Below are 21540 nucleotides of genomic sequence, written 5' to 3'. Positions count from 1 at the left end.
TGGGAGAGCAGGCACAGGAGAGAAGGGGTGAGGGGGACAGGTGGCAGCGGGCAAGAGGCAGGGGTCAAGCTGCTTGACTCCCCCACACCTGCCCTCCCACTGCCTCCCATACTACTTGCCCCTCTACTGTCTCTTCACCATCTGCACCTCCACTTTCTCCCTTATCACCTGCCCCCCTGCTACTGCTTTCTCCATGGCAGCAGTGCAGGAGGCAGGGAACAAATTTAAGATGACCCTTCAACATGGAAAATTATAACAAAGTTATACATATTTATACATTTTACTTCTATTGAACTGAATTATTGGGGTATCATCTTAAATTCAGGGTTGACTTGGATTTGAGTATATGGTGTAAATATTATATATATATTTATAAATTATTTATACGTGTATAGATATAAATGAACAATATATATAATAACAATACATACATTTGATAAAGAGATGGAGACATGGAGAAGGCGATGAAAAACAACATGGAGATAGATCTATGTAAATCAACAATACAACTTTTACTGTTTGAATTTATTTGCAACATATACTGGCAAAACTGACATTAAAAAAGGAGACTAAAGAGAGTTTAAATATGAAAAGTTAAAACTTGCTAAATTTGTTAGCAAAACTCTTAAAGCATAGAAGAATTCTAGCAGTATGCTTTTCTACTATGAATAAATTCATTTTCTGAATGATTTTAAATAGTCCCTCATAAATCATGCCAAAACTAAGCCACAGACAAGTTTAAGCTTAATCATGGTTCAGCTATACCAAAATTGAGGGCACCCAACTGGGCAATTAGATCCTTTTCAGAGAATGATTAATTCTCAGACCGATGACTTACCCAATGCCCCATACTCAGATTAGGATTGAACAGAGCATAAAATCAACCATAAACAGAGGTAACACCAAACACGTTCTTTCTTTCCATTAGCTAGTACAGGAAAATCATTCAGGAATTCAGCACCACCATTGCAACACTATATATTAAATATAGTTCCAGTTCCAATCAAGCTATATTTTGAAATAATTGACTCCTATATTAACATCCTACTCAACCCAAGCTTGGTTTTCCAAGCATTAATTCTCCAGTACAGATGCCTTACCAGTTTCTTTTAACAGATACAATTCTTGACATATTTATTGCACATATATTTCATTTCCCTAACTCTGTCTTGCCCCTTTCAACGATTTATTTTTGTTATTTATAAATTTCCTCAATTTTTCTCTTCTTGTCAGAACATTCACTTTTCTTTTCCCTCCTCTTGGTTTTCCTGCTCATTCACTCGTGTACCCTCTCTCTCTCTCTCTCTCTCTCTCTCCCCTTCTGTCTCTGCCCTGCACCCAACTACCTTCTTTGTCCTCAGTTTTTCCACTTTATTCTTTGAAATCATTCTATTCTTTATCTCCCTTCTGTAGACAATACTTTGAACTCTTTTGTTTCTTACTGCCCTATTATTTGTCTCCATTACTCCACTCCCTTTACTGCTCCCTTCCCAGATTCTACCTCTAATTATTTGAGAATATATATTAGTCACAGGGCAGCATTTAGGCACCTCATAGTCACTTGCAAATGCATTCCACACCACCACTATGAGTTAGGAAAATATTATCCCCATTTTATGGTTGAGGCACAGGGAGATCCATTAGCTTGCCGAAATAAATACAGGAAGTCTGTAGCACAGGTGGAAAATAAATTCAAAACACCTAATTCCCACAATCCATTGTCCTAACTTCAAAGGTATCTATTTTTCCCCTCATCCCATACCAAGGAAAGGAATAGTCAATTCCTTTCCCCATATAAGAAGGACAATAGAGAGGGAAACAGGAATTCTCCTTCAGCCCCCCTGGACTTAGAAAAAAAGGCAATACATTCAAACGTGAAGCAGAACTGAAGGGGAGAGAGCAAGGGAAGAGAGATGAGATTTTTATACCCAGTGCCATCAGGAGATCAACAAGGAATTAGTAGAGTCTTCTCGCCTTCCCCTTCTTACTCCATGATATTCCCTTCAGTCTTTCTCTCTACTGCCTGAAAAGGTCAGTTTGTATGACTTCCTCTCAAGTAATAGTTACCTATCTGCACTAAGGTTGCCGTTCATCTGTTCTTTCAGGGAACTTTCAGATCCACACAGCTGGGGCTTAAATTCAAAATTAATTTGTCCTTGTCTAAGCCACATCAGAATATATATAAAGCACACTGCAATGGAAGGATCCAGGCACTAAAATTGGAACTCACCACTTCAGACTCAACAGCGGGGAAGTGGGAAAGAAGGAACACTGATTTACTCTCATCTGACTCGAAAGGGAGCAAGAGAAATGAAGTGAGATTTTATTCCACCATTAATTTACAATGCAGTCAGTCCTCAACTTATGACTATTCAACTTCTGACAAATGGCACTTATGACCTTTGTAAATTATAACATTGTTTCGAGGTTCTGATTGGGTTTCGACTTTACAATGCTGGACACAGCTGCCTCCGGTTGGTAAGTCTGTTGTGGTAGGTAATGGGGGGGCAGATCAACACCCCCACAGCAGGGGAGGGATTGGGGCTGGGGCAGGGATAGGGGCTGCCCAGCGGCTGGCGGGGGGCACGGGGAGGGTGTGAGGCAGCTCCCACTGCTGCGTGCTGCTGATCCGGGATGGGATGGAGGGGCATCTGCCCCCAGATCTGCATGGGGTGGGCAGGGCTGGGGCTGGGGCTATGCCAGGCTGCACTTTGGGTGGATGGTGGACGGTGCTGGGAGCAGGAGCTATGCCCTTCTGCTGCTCACCAAGCTGGGGCAAGGTGGAGCCACTGCATTGCCTCTGGACAAGCTGCTCTGGCTTCCCGCACCTCCTGGCCCTGCCCTGCCCAGCCCAGGCTGGGTGTGCAGCAGCAGGGCATTGGGGGAGCATGTGCCCCCAGATCTGCACAGGGTGGGCAGGGCCAGGGCTGTACCAAGCTGTGCTCTGGGCAGGTAGCAGGGGCTATGGGCAATTTTAGGGTGGCTGCAGCCCCCCCATATCACCCACTCCGCCACCCACCCCACACAGATCTGGGGGACACCCCCCATGCCCTGCCGCTGCCACCGCTCACCCAGTTGGGGTGGGGCAGGGAGAAGCTGCAGCTCATCTAGGAGGTGCAGGGAGGCCAGGGCAGCTCTGGCTGCTGCATACCATTTGTCCATAGGCAACACAGAGGCTCTGCTATGCCCTAGCTTGGCAAGTGGCAGGATGGCATAGCCTTCACTCCCAGCCCTGGCCCTGCCCACCCCTCACAGATCTGAGGGCACATGCCCCCCCATGTCTTCTTGGGCTGGTGGTGGGAGCAGTGGTGAGAGCCACCAGATGAGCCACCACATGAGCAGCTCTCAGACTGGCATCCCACAGCAGCAAGAGCTTCCCACCTCCTTGCTGCATCCCCCACACCAACTGGCCAGTCCTTGCCCCAGCTCCTGTCCTAGCCCCAGCCCCAGCCCCAAACCCTCCCTTGCTGCATGGGCGTTGTCCCCCCATCACAACAGACTTACCAGCTGGAGGCAGCTGTGTCAAATGTGGTAAAGGAACCAATCCCCCATTTATAACATTGTTCCTATGGGAAAACTGATTCCAACGTACGATGTTTTGACTTAAAGCACGGTTTTCAGAAACCAATTGCATCATAAGTCTGAGGACTGCCTATAGATATAATTTGGCTGTCCCCAAATTATTAATTAACCTGCTCGCAATGGGCCACAATTCTGAAACTTCATCTCTATTCTTATTATGGCAATGTGGAAGTTGTCACTAGATACTTAAATAACTAGATACCTAGGGGTACAGATAGAAATGCAGCTCCCAGCTGTAACTCAGAACCATTTCTGCAAAGTGTTCCGACTTACAACATTACCCCAGACCAAAGAGAAAATCACAGGCACAAAAAAAAAATCTAGTTAAGGCCAGAATAAAAATCAGCCCCAATATGTGACTCATAAATGCCAGATCAACAAACCTCATAATCTCCAGGGCCAGGAGTAATCTCTTTTGGTTCTTTAAAACGTTCCTCTCTGGAAGCAAACAGGGAAATGCCGGAAGCTGATTTCACAACAGGGTTGTATGTCCCAGGCCCTAAAAAGGGAAAAAAAATAGAGTATTATTTTAAAAAGTGATTTCTAAGCATCTTAGAATTCTGTATAGATGGCCTTGGTGTAGGTCAGAATGGTTGTATACCATGAATGTTAAGTGTACATTATCTTTTGTTCACTGTTTGTTCCTATGATGGGTGTGGGAAGAATCATTAGTTTAGCCAGATTCAGAAAGTGATTGGACAAATTATTGGAGGAAAGGTGCATCAGTAGCTGCAAGTGAGAAAGTGGAAAAAACCCTGGTCATACCCTGTTCACTCTCCCTTACAGCACCCATTTTGCCACTGTGACAAAGGATATCGATACTGGGCAAGATGGATCTATGGTCTGATCCAGTAAATGGCAGTTCTTATGTTCTTATCATAGTGTCCATGAATTTACTTTCCCACTTTCTCATATTCTGTAGTTTTCATACTGCTTCTATATTTAACTAAGGATAATGTGGATAAGTTGCTTTTTAAATAAAATCTTTAATTTTTCAAACAACAAATTTAATTCTTGGTTACATCAGTGTAAATCCTGCAAAAAGCCAATGAACTTTGACTTGCTTGGAATGTGCATCAGCCTCGCTTAGAGCAGAATTTGGCCAACTATATAAAGAAAAATAAGTGACCTCTCATTCTCTGAAACACTACCCAGCATTTCCTGAATTTCTGATAGCCAGGGCACACTTTTTCTGAATTAAAATTGGTGGCACATTTTTACACCTGAAAAAGGGAGCAAGGAAAAGTGGCAGCAGCAACACAAACACAGTTTGCCAATGTCTGGTCTCAGTTCTGTCGCTGCTTCTCCCAGCACCCCACTCCCTAACTGCAGTCCACATGCAACTTCCAGCTGCCAAGGAGCTGTGCTAGGATGAGACATCTGGAAATTCCTATTGAGGTGCCCTGCCTCCACCCCAAGGACATGGCTGCACCTCACTCTGCAGACATGCTATGACTCCCAGTTTAAACAAAAAAAAGAAAAGTACCATTTTGCGCGGCACACTTCCGCCACTCTGATGACACACAGGTATGCTCTTGCACACCCTTTGAAAATCCCTTTGAAAATCACTAAACTAGCCTAACACTGTGCTGCAGAACAACTCTGAGCAGTTTGGGTCAGTCAATCAGGACTGCCCTGTGCCCTGCTGCCATTTATCTCTGGGCAGACTAAGGGTGTGTGTAGATGACACGGGGCCCCTAAACTGAAGTGGTGGGTTTTAAAAAACATCACTTCAATTTAGGGCTGGTTAAAACCCTGTATCATGCATGCACCCTGCTGACTTACCTGCCTCTCCAGTGGGGACGGGATACTGAGCTGCCGGCGGGTGTAGCGGTCCCTGGGTTGTGTGTGTTGGGGTGGAACTGGTGCTTCCCTCTGCAGCAGTGGGGCTCCCCCCAACAGCACCCACCCACAGGTGGTCTCAGAGGGCATAGCAGCCATGGAGCAAACCACTGGTCCTCTATACTGTTCAGGCAGGCAGGCTCCAGGGGGCAGGAAAAAAAAAACGACCAGGCTTGTCACTTTTCTTGGGCAGAGCCTGATTTCCTGGGCTGCTGCCAGGCTGCTTGCAGGGCTTCCTGAAGAGCCCCTGCACTGCATGGAGCCTTGTGCTTTGTTCCTCAGCTGTAGGGGCAGCAAACTAAAACCCCTTGACTCCCAAGTCATTTAAGGTGCATTACGCCACTGAATTTCCTACAGCAGCTGGAATTAATGTGCAATATGCCACCAAGGCATGCAAACACTGACATCATTAATGCATTGCAAAAGCATTTAGCCCACTTTAAAGTGTCGTGCACACATGCCCCTCATTTTGTCTACACATGGCCTAAGAGTGCCTATAGAGCATGCTGAGGTATGTGTATAGGGATTCTCTGGCTACACAATAAGGTCTCCAACCTCTGTGCTCTTCAAGGGCTCAGCAGTCCATTCAGGCATCTACAGCTAAGTAGATGCACAGCTAAGTACAGGCGCACTCTGCTGGGCATGGCCGCCAGAGCCGGAGCTAGAGCTGGACGCTGCAGCCAGGGACGGGCTTACGGGCTCTGCAGGGGAGGGGAGGGATGAGAAGCTGTGGGCTCCAGCTCCAGCTCTGGCTCCAGCGGCCATGCCCAGCAGAGTGCAGCTGGCAGTGGCAGCAGGCAGCAGGGCTCGCAGCTCCTCATCCCTCCCCTCCCCTCCCCTGAAGAGCCCCCAAGCCCAGCAGAGCCCACGCTTGCGGCCATGTCTCGGCGTGTGGGGAATACATGGAGTATTTTACGAAAACACAATTTTCCACAGGTTATACATGGGTGCGGGTTATACAGGGGTGCATGCTATATGTGCGAAAATACTGTAAATGACCTCAGGAATTACTAAATTGCTTCTTTATTTCCTAATCCCCCAACATTTGTGCTTCCTTCTCAATGTGAGAAGTTAATTAATTATTGTTGGTGGACTGGTATTACTTGCAAAAAATCAGTATACAAAAATTTAAGTTTCCCAGTACCAGTGGATTTTAGGAGACATGCATAGCTACAGCAACTGCCCTGAAGAAATATGGTCAGTGGAAAGTTGAAAGGAAAACTGGATAATTCCCCTGTCACCTTCTGTTATTTCTTGTCTTACATTTAGAATGTAAGCTCTCTTTTTGTTCTGTGTTTGTAACACACCCTGGACACTTATACACACGCAGCTTTGCTGCTTCGACATGATATAATTACAGCACATCACAGCAGACTCAATTAATCAAGTCTGCTGGAGCATGGTAATTACCACGCTCCAGCAGACCCCAGCATCACATGGATCAGCATTCCTGCCCTGAAAAATGGTGGCAGAGGTGCTTTAACTAAAGCTTGTGACTGTGCTTTAGTTAAAGCACCCCCACCACCATTTTTCAGTGCAGGAATAATGATACATGTGACACTCTGGGTGCTTTAATTAGAGCAGCTTTTGGAGCCATTCTAATTAAAGTGACCCCCATGCCCACCCCACTCCCAGAGCACAGGTATAAATACCTAGTACCTTGACTAAGCTTCCAAAGCTTTAGTGCAACATGAAAAATACATAATGAGTGTCTTCTCCTTTCAGTAACCAGACAATGCACTCACATAGGGCTCTATCCTAACAACAGTAAAATCAATGGAAACAGAACTGGGCTCAGATCGCATTCTGAAACTCTGGCTAGTCTATGGCTAAGCTCTACTGGAACATGAATATGCACTATTCAGCTACAAAGGTCTACTCAGGTTAATAAAACATGAAACATGCTGATTCACAATAATACTGCTTTTGGAAAAAGTTTGTCTTGAGTCTTAATAATTATGTATATTTTTAATTAAGAAATAGGGTTTCTGGTCCTGCCATTTGTTACAGCAATTACTAATGTATTTACGTATATGGCTACAGCTATTTAAACTGTTGCAATTAATAACTTTGTGGCTCTAACCTTACTGTTATATTCTTAAGTCCTTCACAGGGTGTAGGCTTCACTTACCACACTGCCTGATATCGCTTATCTTTTCCTGTTCCTGCATTATGACTGCTTTGAGACACCTAACATTAAAAAGGTTTACTGTACTATATAATTTTTATCATAGAATATATGTCCCATTGCATATGCCGCTATCTATGTGATACAGGTCAAAGGCATGCATTACCTCTCTTAGCCCCAGTTCAGAGCTGAAATATGCAGAAGCCATCTTCTATTTATTTCCCAAAATGCCACATTTTAATCACAGGTCAACACAGAATAAAACTTCTCATTACAAATCAAACATCTATGAAAAGTCTGCCTGTATCATGATTGGTATGTAATGGGAAAATCAAGAGCAGGTGATTCTTATAATTATATATTTTCCAGCCCTATGCTGGCTCATTCTCTATGAAATGTCAAGCAATGCTACAGGGCAAAAATAGCAGCGAACAGGTGCAATGGGTAATTTAAAATGAAAATCTGTACTGTTGCCCCTCACTCTGAGTATTTCAGTATATTAGGAAAGGACTGAAAATGACTGCTTTTGAAAATAAGATTTTTAAAATCCAAACCTAGATCAGAAGCATGAATTTTCCTTTGTTATGAGTAGAGAACTTATGACTCATACTCTGCTCACTTGCTTCTCAACATTACTGGTAGCTGCTGCTACAGTAGCTTATATTGACTTAGAAAAAAAATCTACTAATAAGGATCTGAAATCTGAGGAGTGAAATGATATGCTGGACAATGTGCAATGAAAGTGGAAAAGCTTGCTTTGAGAGGTTATGTTCATGATGTGTAAACTGTGGTTTTCATTTTTTTCCTCGAATCAAATAGCAGTAAAGAGACAAATCAGCACATTGAGAAATATTATTACTACCACTGTCCAAGAAATATCAGACATAATATTCTTCTGAGGGTACTAAAACTCATTTTGTTTTAAATGATACTTAAGGTTATAGCTAAATAAATGCACAGACCATTCAATCTGCCAGTTTGGTAAACAATATGCATGTAAACATATGGATAGTAAATTCCATAAAACTTATCAAAATAGTCCTGTATTTTGTTAAAATGTGAAACAAGGAGGTATACCACACAGGGGCTGAAAACAAAAGCAAAGCTATGTCCAGCAGGACTTTACTGGACCTGTGTAACCTGAAGAAATATTGTATCTAATAAGTAAAGGACCTCAGAATTATTTCAGAGCCCTCTGCAGTCAAGATCCTAGCTGATACTTATCAGTTCAATATGTATCAGTTATTCATAAAATTCAAGTAAAAAGAGACTTCAGTATTTGATAAAAATAGTTTCAACATTTCACAAAAAAATACAAATATACTGCACTTTTCTGAAAAGCTTAAAAATATATATACTTAAATATAAAGCCTTCCATTGGGTTTGTCACAACTAGGAAACTCTGCTACTATGTAGGCAACTTTGTTCAAAAATACTGTTAGGATTCCCATCATTAAAATGGAATATTAAAAGCCATCAGATTTCATGTCGTTAGATTGTTCTGCCTCAAGAGGCATTCACTTGTATACATTAGCTCTTTTACTTATGGAGAGGCATACAAAGTATCTGAGCACTCTGCAGCACTACAAAATGTAGTGTTATGGGGGTGTATAGGTCATCAAGTTCCCCAGCTGAACAAGCAAGGCAAGTTCTCCAGCCAGGATGCACTAGGGGGATCCCCCTTTCTTCCCCACACCTCACACAGAAAGCTGCCTTTCTTCTTTGGCTGCCTCCAGCTGGCATCAGCTCCTATGGTGGCAACAGCTGATCAGGAAGTCACCTCTGCCTGATCAGTAGTTAGAAATGCAAAACTCTAGAATTCTTGGTTCAGAGGTGACACCTTTCACTAGACCAAGTTTCAGGCACACACTTTCCTCGGGCTCAGGGAAAATTTTAGATGGTAAAAGGCCCCATAGATAGAAAATAAATTTTCTTTTTTTCTCAGACCAACAAGGCTACTGAATACATCCCTGAAACATGGAAGATGCTGAATTGTAGCCAATTTTGGATTTCAACATCATTGCTGAACAACAAGAAAGATTTAATACCAAGAAAGATTTCTACACCTTCCTGCCATCTGACGCCACCAGGGAAGAAATCCTGCCTTATCTGCACATCAAAGAGCAACAAAGAGACTCTCGTGGATCCAGAGGAACAGACTTCCACCTTCAGCTTCCTCTGTGCAAAAATGAAGTTTATTTTCTACCTATGGGGACTATTTACCATCAATAATTTTCTGAGCCTGAGGCAGGGCATGTGTGCCTGAAATCTTGCAGAAAAAGTTTTTTCTTTTTTTGTGATTTCTTAGTGATTTCTTTGTGATTTCTTAGTTGGTCTAATAAAAGGTATCATCTCTGAACCAAGAGTCCTAGAGTTTTGCATTTCTTTTTGTTTCAGACCAACACAGCTACCAAATACATCCCTGATCAGTAGTTAGTCACACTGGCACTCCTATCAGTTACTGTAACTGGGTGGCAACTGATGGGCCTGCATGCTGGATCCTCCCCCAACAACAGTTCTGTTATAGCCGCCTGAGCCTGTGCTTCATGCCCCATTCCCCCAGCCCCAGTGACCAGAACCCCAGCTCTTGCTGATATGAACGCAGCAGGAGCACTTCATGCAGGGCTTCTCACCCTGCTGCCACAGCATGGACTCTTGCCCATTCTTTGGAAGTCATGGTGGCACTGTGTGGGAGCCCTATCCTCATAGCCAGCACACTGAGCAGGTTGCATCCACAACCGTGACAGAGCCACCCTGTGCTCAGTCTCACCAATCAGCTGACTGGCAGAACCAGATAGGGGAGCAGCTGCACAGTGAACAGAGCTCTAGCTCTGCTGGTTCAGCTGTGGTGGCATCAGGTTCCCAGCAGGACTCCCTGACAGCTCATTGCTGAATGGGCTATTAAGGAGCCAGCCCCTTTCTTTCCCCCTTGGAGGTGAGAGAGAAAGCAGAGGACTATGAGATACTGGGAATCCTAAAGACTGCTGTCCTGCTATATGTAACTGTACAGGTGTTACACACAGCAAAGCACTGCTGCAAATTTTCTCTTTGAAAATTCTACTTTTTTGTAGCACTCTCAGCATCTTTGTAATACCCCCAACAGCTTGAATGGCTGCACATTCCCTTTTTGTAGTGCTACAAAGGCATATTTAGTGCTGTAATTCCTCTCCATGTCTTAAATGGGCCTGAGTCTGCAGCTGAAAAGGAACTTCTGTTAGGACTCCCAAGTTAAGCAGCAAATGCATGCTCTGGACAATTTCATTTTTCTGGTAGAATCAAAATTAAAAACAGCAAACTCTGGACACATTCCCTTCCTTCAACTGATTGCCTACATGTATGTAGGCAATATACAAAGAATATATTCTAAATAAGACCAGATCTCATATCCTGAAAAGCTTCTTAACCTAGGAGCTAAATAGGAATCTCCTGGCCTTTCAAAGTTTGAGCCCAAACAGGCTCAGCTACAACAGATTAATTACACTGGAGGTGGAGGACAAGTAGTATCATGTAATGAAGAATGTACAGCAAAGACACTCTGAAGATACGGTCTTCACTTAAAATCTTCCTTTAACCAAGGAGTGGCAAAGGTATATATCACATTCTAGCTGTGCTTACATCCAGTACTAATTGAAATACAAATATTAGGCATTTGAGAGACCTGGTTCTCCAACAATGGCTTTTAAATTCTTGATGGTGTTTTATTTCTTACAGGTGAGGGGAGATGCTTCAAAATGACCAACAAAGGAGCAATACATCCTAAGACAGTGTGTTGATTTCTCTGTATTGTATAATTTTGCAATGCTGAAAGAATCCAGAACAAAGGACAGCCCCCCCACTACATCTTGCTACCACTTTTTCTAAGTAACGTGCCAATAAGTTTCAGTTTCATAGCTGGTAGGGTCAGAAGGGACCTGAGCAGATCATCAAGTCCAACCCCCTGCCATGGCAGGAAAGAGTACTGGGGTCAAACAACCCCGGCGAGGTGTTCATTCAGCATCCTCTTAAAGACCCCAGTGTAGGAGCCAGCACCACTTCTCTTGGAAGTTGGTTCCAGATCCTAGCCGCCCTGACAGTGAAGTAGTGCCTCCTCATATCTAGCCTGAATCTACCCTCTGCCAGCTTGTGACAGTTATTTCTTGTCACTCCTGGTAGTGCACAGGGGAACAGGGACTCCCCTAATGCCTGCTGGTCCCCTCTGACTAGTTTGTAACAGGCCACTAGATCCCCCCTCAGCCTTCTCTTGTGGAGGCTGAACAGGTTCAGGTCCCTTAACCTCTCCTCGTAGGGCCTGCCCTGCTACCCCCTGATCATGCAAGTGACCCTCCTCTGGACCCTCTCCATGTTGTCCACATCCCTCTTGAAGTGCGGCGCCCAGAACTGGACACAGTACTCCAGCTGCAGCCTGACCAGAGCTGCATAGAGGGGGAGGATCACCTCCTTGGACCTGTTTGAGATGCGTCTGTCAATGCACAACAAGGTGTGGTTTGCCTTCCTGACCGCTTTTGCACACTATCGGCCCATGTTCATTTTGGCATCAATAATGTCTCCAAGATCCTTTTCTGCCTCTGTACTGACAAGGAGGGAGTTCCTTAGCTTGTAGGTATGCTGCTGGTTCTTCCTGCCCAGGTGCATCACCTTGCACTTGTCAGTGTTGAAACCCATCCTGTTCTCATTTGCCCACCCCTGTAACCTGTCTAGGTCTGATTGCAGCATATTCCTCCCTTCTGGCGTGCGCACTTCCCCCCACATCTTAGTGTCACCTGCAAATTTGAACAGGGTGCTTTTTACACCCTTTTCCAAGTCGCTGATGAAGATGTTGAACAGTGCGGGCCCAAGAACCGAGCCTTGGGGGACCCCACTGCCCACATCCCTTCAGGTCGAAAATGACCCATCCACCACCACTCTCTTGGTGCATCCCTCCAGCCAACTAGTGACCCATTTGACTGTGTAGGTGTCGACACCACAGTCCCCTAGTTTTTTTAATGAGAATGGCGTGAGAGACAATGTCGAAGGCCTTCCTAAAGCCCAGAAAGACTACATCCACTGCTACACCTGCATCTACGGATTTAGTGACCTGGTCACAGAAGGCTACCAGGTTGGTCTGACAGGACCTGCCTCTAATGAACCTGTGTTGGTTTCCCCTAAGCATAATCTCCCCTGCTGACCCCTTGCAGACATACGCCAGAATAACTCTCTCAAAAATCTTACCCAGGACCAAGGTAAGACTGATTGGCCTATAGTTTTCTATGTCCTCCTTCCTCCCTTTTTTGAAAATGGGAACCACATTGGCCCTTTTCCAGTCCTCTGGCACCATGCCAGAGCACCATGAGTGCTTGTAAAGCCATTTAAAGTTGTTCAACCCAGTGAAACATTACTACTTGGCCATGGTAATTGTGGATTGGAAGTAAGATACAAACAGAGGAAAGGAGAAGGGGAATCTGAAACTGAGGTGGATCCATGAGCATGAACTCAGAAAGAACATGGTATATTTGATATGCTGCTACCCTACTTCTTGGATATGTCTTTTTGCAACTATGCAGGGTGGGACTAAACTGTTATAGTAACATTTTGCACCCACAGTGTTGAGGCAAAAAAGATGACCCAAAATGCCGGGTTAGAACCCAGAGAGTTCTAATGAATGGATTCATGTTGTCTTGGTGAGAAGTGGCCAGTGGTATCCCTCCGGGGTCTGTACTTGGTCCAGTGCTTTTCAACATATTTATCAATGTTTTGCATGTGGGGATGAAGAGGTCACTGGCCAAGTTTGTGGATGACACCAAGTTATGGGAAAGCGTGATCACACTTGAAGGTAGGCTGCAGATACAGGCAGACCAAGACAGGCTGGCAAGTTGGGTGGATCAGAATCGAATGAAATTCAACGTTGAGAAGTGTAAAGTGCTTGGGAACAAAAGAACCCTTACACACCTACACGCTTGGCAATACCAAGCTGACCAGAACCACAAATGAAAGGGACCTGGGGGTAATAACAGACCACAGTATGAATATGAGCCAGCCGTGCAACACTGTAGCCAACAGGGCAAATAATACCCTGGTATGCATCGATCAATGCATCTCCAGCAAAACTAGGGAAGTGATTCTTCCATTCTACTCAGCATTGGTGAGACCGCAGCTGGAGTACTGCATCCAGTACATGGCACCGCACTTCAGCAAAGGACATGGTAAAGCTCAAGAGAGTCCAGAGAAGGGCCACCTGTATGATCAGAGACTTGCATGGCAAGCCATACAAGGAAAGGCTGAGGGACCTGGGACTCTTCAGCCTGAAATAAAGAATTCTGAGAGGGGACTTGCTAGCAGTTTGCCCCTACATCCGGGGTGTACATCAAGGGTTCGGTGAACAACTGTTCACCAAGGCACCCTTGGGGAAAACCAGAAGTAGTGGCCATAAACTCCTGGAAGAACATTTCAGGTTCAAAATCAGGAAAAACTTCTTCACAGCCAGAGTGTCCAGACTGTGGAATAGGCTCCTTCCATAGGTGGTGCAATCACCTACCCTGGAAATCTTCAAGAGGAGACTGGACTGGAACCCCTTTGCTGAAGTCACCTGACCCCAACTGTTTTTTCTGCCTGGTGCAGGGGGCTGGACCACATGATCTTCCAAGGTCCCTTCCAGCCTTACAATCTATGAATCTATGCTAAGCAGTAGAGCATCACACCCATGGACTATGATGGAAGATATTCACAGTGAAAATAAATCACTTACCTCTATTTAATTTTCCCCTTTGGCTTTTTCAAATGTAAACTAAGTGTGCACTAATAGTTCTCTCGTACCATGAAATTCAAAATCTAAGCATTTCAGTCAGATATGGAAGATAAATAGAAAGCATTTCAAAATGATAGAAAAATATTGTTATTCCTCACTTCATGAGGTACCATCATCCAACCTGAGACTCTAGTTCGGTTAATGTTAGTATAAATTAGTTTAAGCTTTCTAAATTGAAATATTCCTTGTATACCAACAGCAAATGCATTTGAGAAAGCAGATGGCCTTCTGCTTTAGATAATAAAGACATAATATTAAGATATAAGAATAATTCAATTATTTGTTAACATGAATCATTTACCCTTTGGTGCTAAATAGTAGCCTTTTTAATATACTCTGAAAGTGTGCAGAAAGGTAATTAAGCACATCTTTCCCAAAGGATAAAGGCTGCTTGTAAATCTATGTTGTCATTAATTGAGCAAGTAAAAACAACAACAAAGAAAAGTTAAGAGCTTGGTTTCCCATACAGTACTCTATAAATGCTGGATAAGTAAAACATTTAGGTTAATAGGACTCTGCGGGAATATACAGCACAATCTGTAATGGGAAGGTAAGATCTAACCTGCTGAGTTTTCAACTTAAAGCATTTTTTTCCTGTTACTTGCTCTGTCATCACGTTTGCTTCTAAGTCACTGTACATCTAAACCCATAAAAAGCTGGGAGACATTCTATATAGACAACAACAGTATTATGAAAATGGCATGTCCTTAAAGACTGATTTTACAGCAGTGAAATATTTACAGTGCAGCTCATCTCTCATTAGAAAGCTATCTCAATTCTCTACAATTGAAAAAGTATATTGGACCACTGCAGTTACTGTAGAGTTAGCATTTCCATAACAGCAGCCTCTTTTCTAATGTTTAGAACTCAGCCAAAAAAGGTACCTTGTTACAGCTTGGCAAACAACAAACACAGTCACCATTTTAATCTTTACAGTTGCCTTTGGAAGAGGTGAATGTTATTGCACCATTCACCAGATAGTCCCTAGGTGATGTACTATGGTAACATTCAAAGAGAAAAGGGTACAAGTTTAATAGACACCACAAAACTGCATGCATAAATACAGAGACATAGACTGTAAGCTCTTCAGGCCAAGATCTCTTCCTTTTTAACTTTTGCCAGAGTGCCTAGACAACTATTGATTCTAAATGAATACATATATTTATATTGGTTTGATCTTCAAAAGGGACTGAGCTAAACTGAAAGCTGTGCATACTCAGTACCTTTGACATTCATTCAGACCTGGGCATAATAGGTAGAGCAGTAGTGACACCTATGTTAAGGCTGGCTAATGCTTCCCATTTTACTCATTGGTCTCAAATGCTTATAACTTTGAGTCTCGTTAGTTGTCAAACTTCAAGCACAATGTGACTGGCATTCTTTCAGGACAAAGGGGATGGAAAACAGATAGTTTTGCCAGATTTATAAGTTTTTTTAACAGCTTCCTTTTCAAACTGTTGTAGAATGTACATTGTTTATAATAAGAGTTTGAAACTAGGCAAGGGGATAGAGAAGTCTGTTTTGCTGTGACCATAAAAATTAATTCAGGCTTGATAAAAGTGTAAACCACAGAAAATCATCAACTACATATGTGCAGTACAGCTGTTAGATTTGTTCTATTTTTTGTTATATTCCTGCATGTATCCAAAGTCCTATTGCACCTTTAGGTATCTGGCTTTACAGCCAAATAGAAAAACACCAGCAACCTGTACTAAAACTATAAAAAATATTTCCAACATTATTTTTCTGTAACGTATGTGGCATCTATGGAATGCATGATGTATACATGGTAGAAAGACTTTACTAGCACTCTCCTTAGATGACCTACAACTCATTTATCAGATGTTGCTACATTAAACCTATGCTGATAAAATCCTTACATCACAATATCCTTCATATACTTTTCAAAGATAAAAGGTCTTGATTCTCCAGTTAGACTTGATTTGTGGGCATATTAAAAATTTGAATTTTTTTCCATGCAGTTCTTGATAAATACAAATAAGAACCTTATTAAATATGGACATCTAGTGGTACACAAGAGCAAAGGAATACAAGCTCTGCTTTTACTTTCATATTTTGTTCTTTGCTGTTGTCTTAAAAGTACAGTTCTATTTGGAAAAGAGACACTAAATATGACATTGAGTTCTATGTTTATTGTCTCTCTCATTTATCCCTGCATTAAAATGGTCTGTTTACCAAAAGCTAAATGGTCACCTACAAGCTCACCCTATAGTCAGTTCCTTCCTATTTATGCATCACCACTAAGTAATAAAGATTTTGCAGGTCAAATTTTATGTCAGTTATACATCTATAAACTCACCGTATTCAGATACTACAGGAATTAAGTCCAGCTTCTTGCCCATTAGCTCTTTTCATTCTGTGCTGCTAATAGGAATCATACCTGACTGAAACAAAACCTCCCAACTTCAATGACAAAAATAACTAACTGTACACTAAGAATACATCTGTTGAGTAAGATGGTACCACTTACATAAGAAGAGCACCTTAATGTTCTGAATTCCAAGCAAGTATTAAGTTATACTGAGCTGTTCACATGATTAACAACAATTGATGATGAGGATGCAACTTTGTAAAATTTTCCCCATGAATCCAAGCAACCCCTGAGAGGGCTGCTGTGAAGTATATTTTGGGCACTGATACTTCCACTATTCTATATCAAATTAAGAAAAGTAAATCTAATGGATGCTTAAAATGATAAATATATAAATATATATTTGGCTAACTCCTGACATGAAGCAACTATGAAGTTTCATATTCTGTATATATTTTAACATTTTGCTGCCACTGCACACATCCAGCAATACAGATCTCAAATAAGAAGGAAGTCTGAAACAATACATGAATTTCAGTATGGCTTCAGTAGCACAATGAAGTTTAATATCTTCCTTAAAAGCTAAGGCAATCATTCACTTTACTCTGAGTGACCTCTGCTGGTAAGAAAAGCTCATATGTATAAAATGACACCCTACAGTACTTATTACTTCTATACAATTGAGGCAATAGCTACTACCGTATGCGTAGTGGGTTTTCTGCTAGTGTATGTATATGAAAGTTTATTTGCACAAACATCGGACTGCTAATAAATATATTATACAATTTTTTTCTTCCAGAAGACAGGGTAGAGATGCACTTAATAGATCAACTAAATCACAGATGCAGAAGCTTTCATAAGCCTGAGCTTACTTCATCAGATATTGATATTTTCTTCCCTGTATCTTTCTCAGAACAATACAACAACAGTTCAGTTCATATCAGGTTTTATATATTAAGAATAACATTTTAAGTATATTCTTATTATTCATAATGTTTTTCATTTTAATAATCTTGTTGTTACATTAAAAACAGGATCACTCCTGCTTTTAAAATGGCATATTTTTTCTGGAATATGCTCTGGTTTTAAATTTCTAAAATGTCTTATTTGATGCTTCATGTATTGCACCAAAATGACCATAAAAGACCTTCATTCAAATGTATATTTCTAACATAAAGGAAAAGGACTTACACCTATCACCATTGTGATATACAGGCCTAAAAATGAAAGATGTATTTAATATATTTGAAACTATCTTTGCATTGTACAAAACCTAACATACCACAAGATCAAAAATATAAAAATCACCCTAAGTAAGAAAATATACCCAGAGGGTCATAGTTTGTCAACATTTTCAATAGTTAATTCTTACATTAAGAATTTTTGACAATCATTTAAAAACATCCTTTCAGAAATTAAAAAAAAATGTTTTCGTGTTTGCTATTTTAACTGGTGTCTAAACCCTTTGAAGTATTCATAAAAATGACAAAGACAATTGATGCATTCAGAAGAAGATTTGACCAAGAAAAGTATTGCAATTCATGACTGCTGATCACTGCAATATCCTCTCTTATTTAACAATGTCCATAAAAAAAAAGAGAAACATATTAGGTCTCTGCTTCAGCAAATACTGAAATCTATTTATATGCAAATAAGCTATCCATTATTAGTACGAGAGAGACTTAGGCATAAAAGGAGAAATAAATTATCACTAGAAACCCTTAATGAAATCTATTTCAAAACACAACATTTTACAAGAGCCCTCACTCGTAATATTTGTTCAAGCCTAGAAGGGAATTGGTGAATTCTGCACTTAGATGAGATCTGATATTACAGTATTTCCCATGCCAATTTGTTTTATACAATGCATTCATCCTTTCCTTAGAAACATGATAATTATAATGACGAAGTTTCATTCTGATGTACTTTATCCTAACATTTTAATGGACTTTTATATTATTTTAAAGTTACTACCAGGTTATTTTAAGGCCTTCTTTTTAACTATGAAAATGTTGTTGTTAATTTATGTCAGAACAAAATAAGATTATGAATGATTCCATTATTACTCAATGAATAAGCATCTGAAAGGGGTGTGGATTGAGCACAGCACTAGAAAGAAAGAAATACTGTAGTCTAATTTCAGGACTGACACTAACCACTAGGCCTGTGCAAAGCTTTGGTCCCTGATTTGATTCGGTGGAGATTCGGCCCAATTCTGTCCTGGAAGGAGCAGGGAAGAAAAGGTTGAATTTCCTGCCCAGCCACCCCCACTGTTGGTCTCTGGGCTGGACTCAGCCTGAAGAAGAATAGCATCCTAGCAGCAGAGGGGGAGACAGGTAGGTGGGTAGGTAGATTAACCCTTCTCTGCCTATTCCACTAAGACAGACATTACAGGCAGGGAATGGGGGACTGATAGGGGAGGAGCTCTGGGGGGAGATACCCCAGAACCTCAAGGGGTAGGGGGAAGCCCAGAATGGAAGTGGGGTGCATTCATACCTTTCAGTCCTCCAGCTCCTGCTGACCTAAATGTTTGAATGCTCCAAACTCAGGATAGCACTAATACTGATCAACATTTGAGCAGCTCATAGTGTGACATGTAACAAGAGGAAGGGGACTACCTGATCCCATCAACTTTATTTTCCATGCTGTAGCTGTGGGAAGGGTCAAATTCAAGGCAAAACTCCAATAATTATATTCTATACATGAAAATTATAACAAACTTATAAAATCTAATTATTGAAAGGTTGTCTTATATTCAAGTCTATATTATATTTGAGTAAATGTGGTAGTAAACTATCTTACAAAACAGTCTTGCCAATTGTACTCACTGGGCGTGTCTAAACATGTATATTATTGCAATGTAATAAACTCCAGCACTTATCTCACTGCATTTGAATGAGCACCCATGACTGCAGCATGTTGAGCCCTGGCTGGAAAGAGTCCTGGGGGGTCAGCCTGCCAGCCACAGAGCTGCTCTGACCCAGCTCAACATGCTGCAGCAGGGCTGGCTGGGGCATGAGGATGCTCCACTGCGGTGCTAGCTAGCAGAGAGCCCCCACACTGAAGCACACTTGTGCCCTAGCCAGCTGGGCCAGTGTCTATATATGCACTGCTGTGGAGTAAAAAACTCTGCAGCAGGATAGTACTTGTATTTACAAGTGCCACCCTGCTATGGACTTTATTAGTTTATTCCAGTCCTGAAGGTGTAGATGGTGGGATGTTTACTGTGGAGCTAATCAGTCCACTCCTCATTAAACATCTTGTGTAGACATGCCCACTGTGTTTGTTTATATATTTAACCTTATTTTCTCTTTCTGTTTGTATCCATAAACATAATCATGTTAACTTGTTTATAGGGACACAGGGCAATAAACCCTCTTTCCCTTCTCATCTGGCCTCCACACTTTAAACATTTAACTTTTAATAGATTTATTATTATTACTATTATAGTCTACTCTTGCTGAATTAGCAATTTGATGATCAATCCTATCTGGAATTACAGATTAGGTGTAGCAAAAGGCAGCCATCTCTGTTGCTCAGTAGGTATTGTAGGTTAAGGATAACTTTAAGAAACATGGTTTCATTGTCAAAGGGTATGATTTATGGCTTAATACTGATGCTCAAGAAATGGGCTGTTTGCCAATATTGCTTTCAGTCAAACTTTGAGCTATCCACACCTCTATTTTCAATGCCTATTGTATAAAACTATGGAAAAAGAACAGGACAGCGTCTTTAATGGGCATAATAAATCAAAATGGCATCAGTAAAAAGCAATTACAGCATATTTAACTTCATACCACTCCACGTCAATCTATAACATTATGTATTAATTTCAGTTCAAGTGAAATTAAAAAAAAAAACCCTAAAGGTTTTTCCCCTCCCCCCCTCACCTCTTCTTTGCCCTTTTCATTGATCAAATTATCCCATATTCCTGAAAACCTCTTGACTGTGGTGACACCATTAAAGAGGGCACAGCTATTTTGACTTCCTGCTGTTGAAATCAGCTAAAACAGCATTTACCTCAATTATAGAAATTTACCTTTAAAAAAAAAGTAAGTTCTCTTTCTTTCTGTGTGGAACAAATGCCACACCTCCAACTTGATCTCCCAGAATCTATATCCTGTCCAAAACTACGTATTTTATGATAACGCAGATACAATTGTGAATATATAATTGTTTGAATGAATAAACAAAGGAAAAAAAAGTTTAGAATGTATTTAGTTTTGCTAGACGAGAAACAAATGCTTAAGAATTTCCCTGGTATATACTTAGATTGTAATGGTTAGCTTTCTAAGCATCCAGTGTAAACTAGAAGATTACAAAAGTAATTTTCTCAGATTTTCTCAGAATAGGAAGAATTCCCTAATGCTATCATCTGATTCCATTGCATTGTCTTCAATGGTGCTAAATCAATTAGCAAATTCAGGGTATGGGCAGATGTTCCAGGGACCCAATCAACAATCATTGAGCTAACTGTAAGCTACATGACTGTAGATTGAGTCCTTGCTTGTGTAGCCATTCCCCAGGGCCACAATGTAAGTAACCTGCATTACCAGGCTTGGGAGCACTAGCAGCTCTATGGGGGTATTTGGCAGATCCACATGTAGCAAAACCCCCAGTTTTTCTTTTTCTTTTTTTTTATTATCGCATTTGCTTCCCTTCCCCAACCATTTCTGACTTTTTTTCTCCCTCTCTATTCACTATAGATAAGTATAAGTAAGCTAAGATGTAGGATAAGCTTTAAACATTTTTATTTTGGTAGCAAGTTTTTGGTTTTGTATCCACTGTTTTATATTGTATTATTATAGGTTTGTATTGATTGTTACTGTTGTATATTGTATTATTATCATTTTTGTATTGATTTTTATTGTTTCA

The 21540-nt window shown here is 41.4% G+C and overlaps 1 protein-coding gene across 1 annotated transcript in view; it reads right to left on the bottom strand.

Moving 5' to 3' along the window:
- STPG2 (sperm tail PG-rich repeat containing 2) overlaps positions 1-21540 on the bottom strand; it is a 744920-nt gene that overhangs the window by 223624 nt on the left and 499756 nt on the right. Inside the window, exon 12 of the mRNA XM_019526495.1 lies at positions 3966-4081. Within this exon, the coding sequence (XP_019382040.1) occupies positions 3966-4081 (116 nt within the window). The remainder of the gene's footprint in view (positions 1-3965; positions 4082-21540) is intronic.

This window comes from Gavialis gangeticus, unplaced genomic scaffold (genome assembly GCF_001723915.1).
Source record: "Gavialis gangeticus isolate Ggan-Ray unplaced genomic scaffold, GavGan_comp1, whole genome shotgun sequence".
Classification (NCBI taxonomy): Eukaryota; Metazoa; Chordata; order Crocodylia; family Gavialidae; genus Gavialis; species Gavialis gangeticus.
The sequence above is the reverse complement of the archived record's forward strand: the minus strand, read 5'-3'. Positions and strand labels throughout refer to the sequence as shown.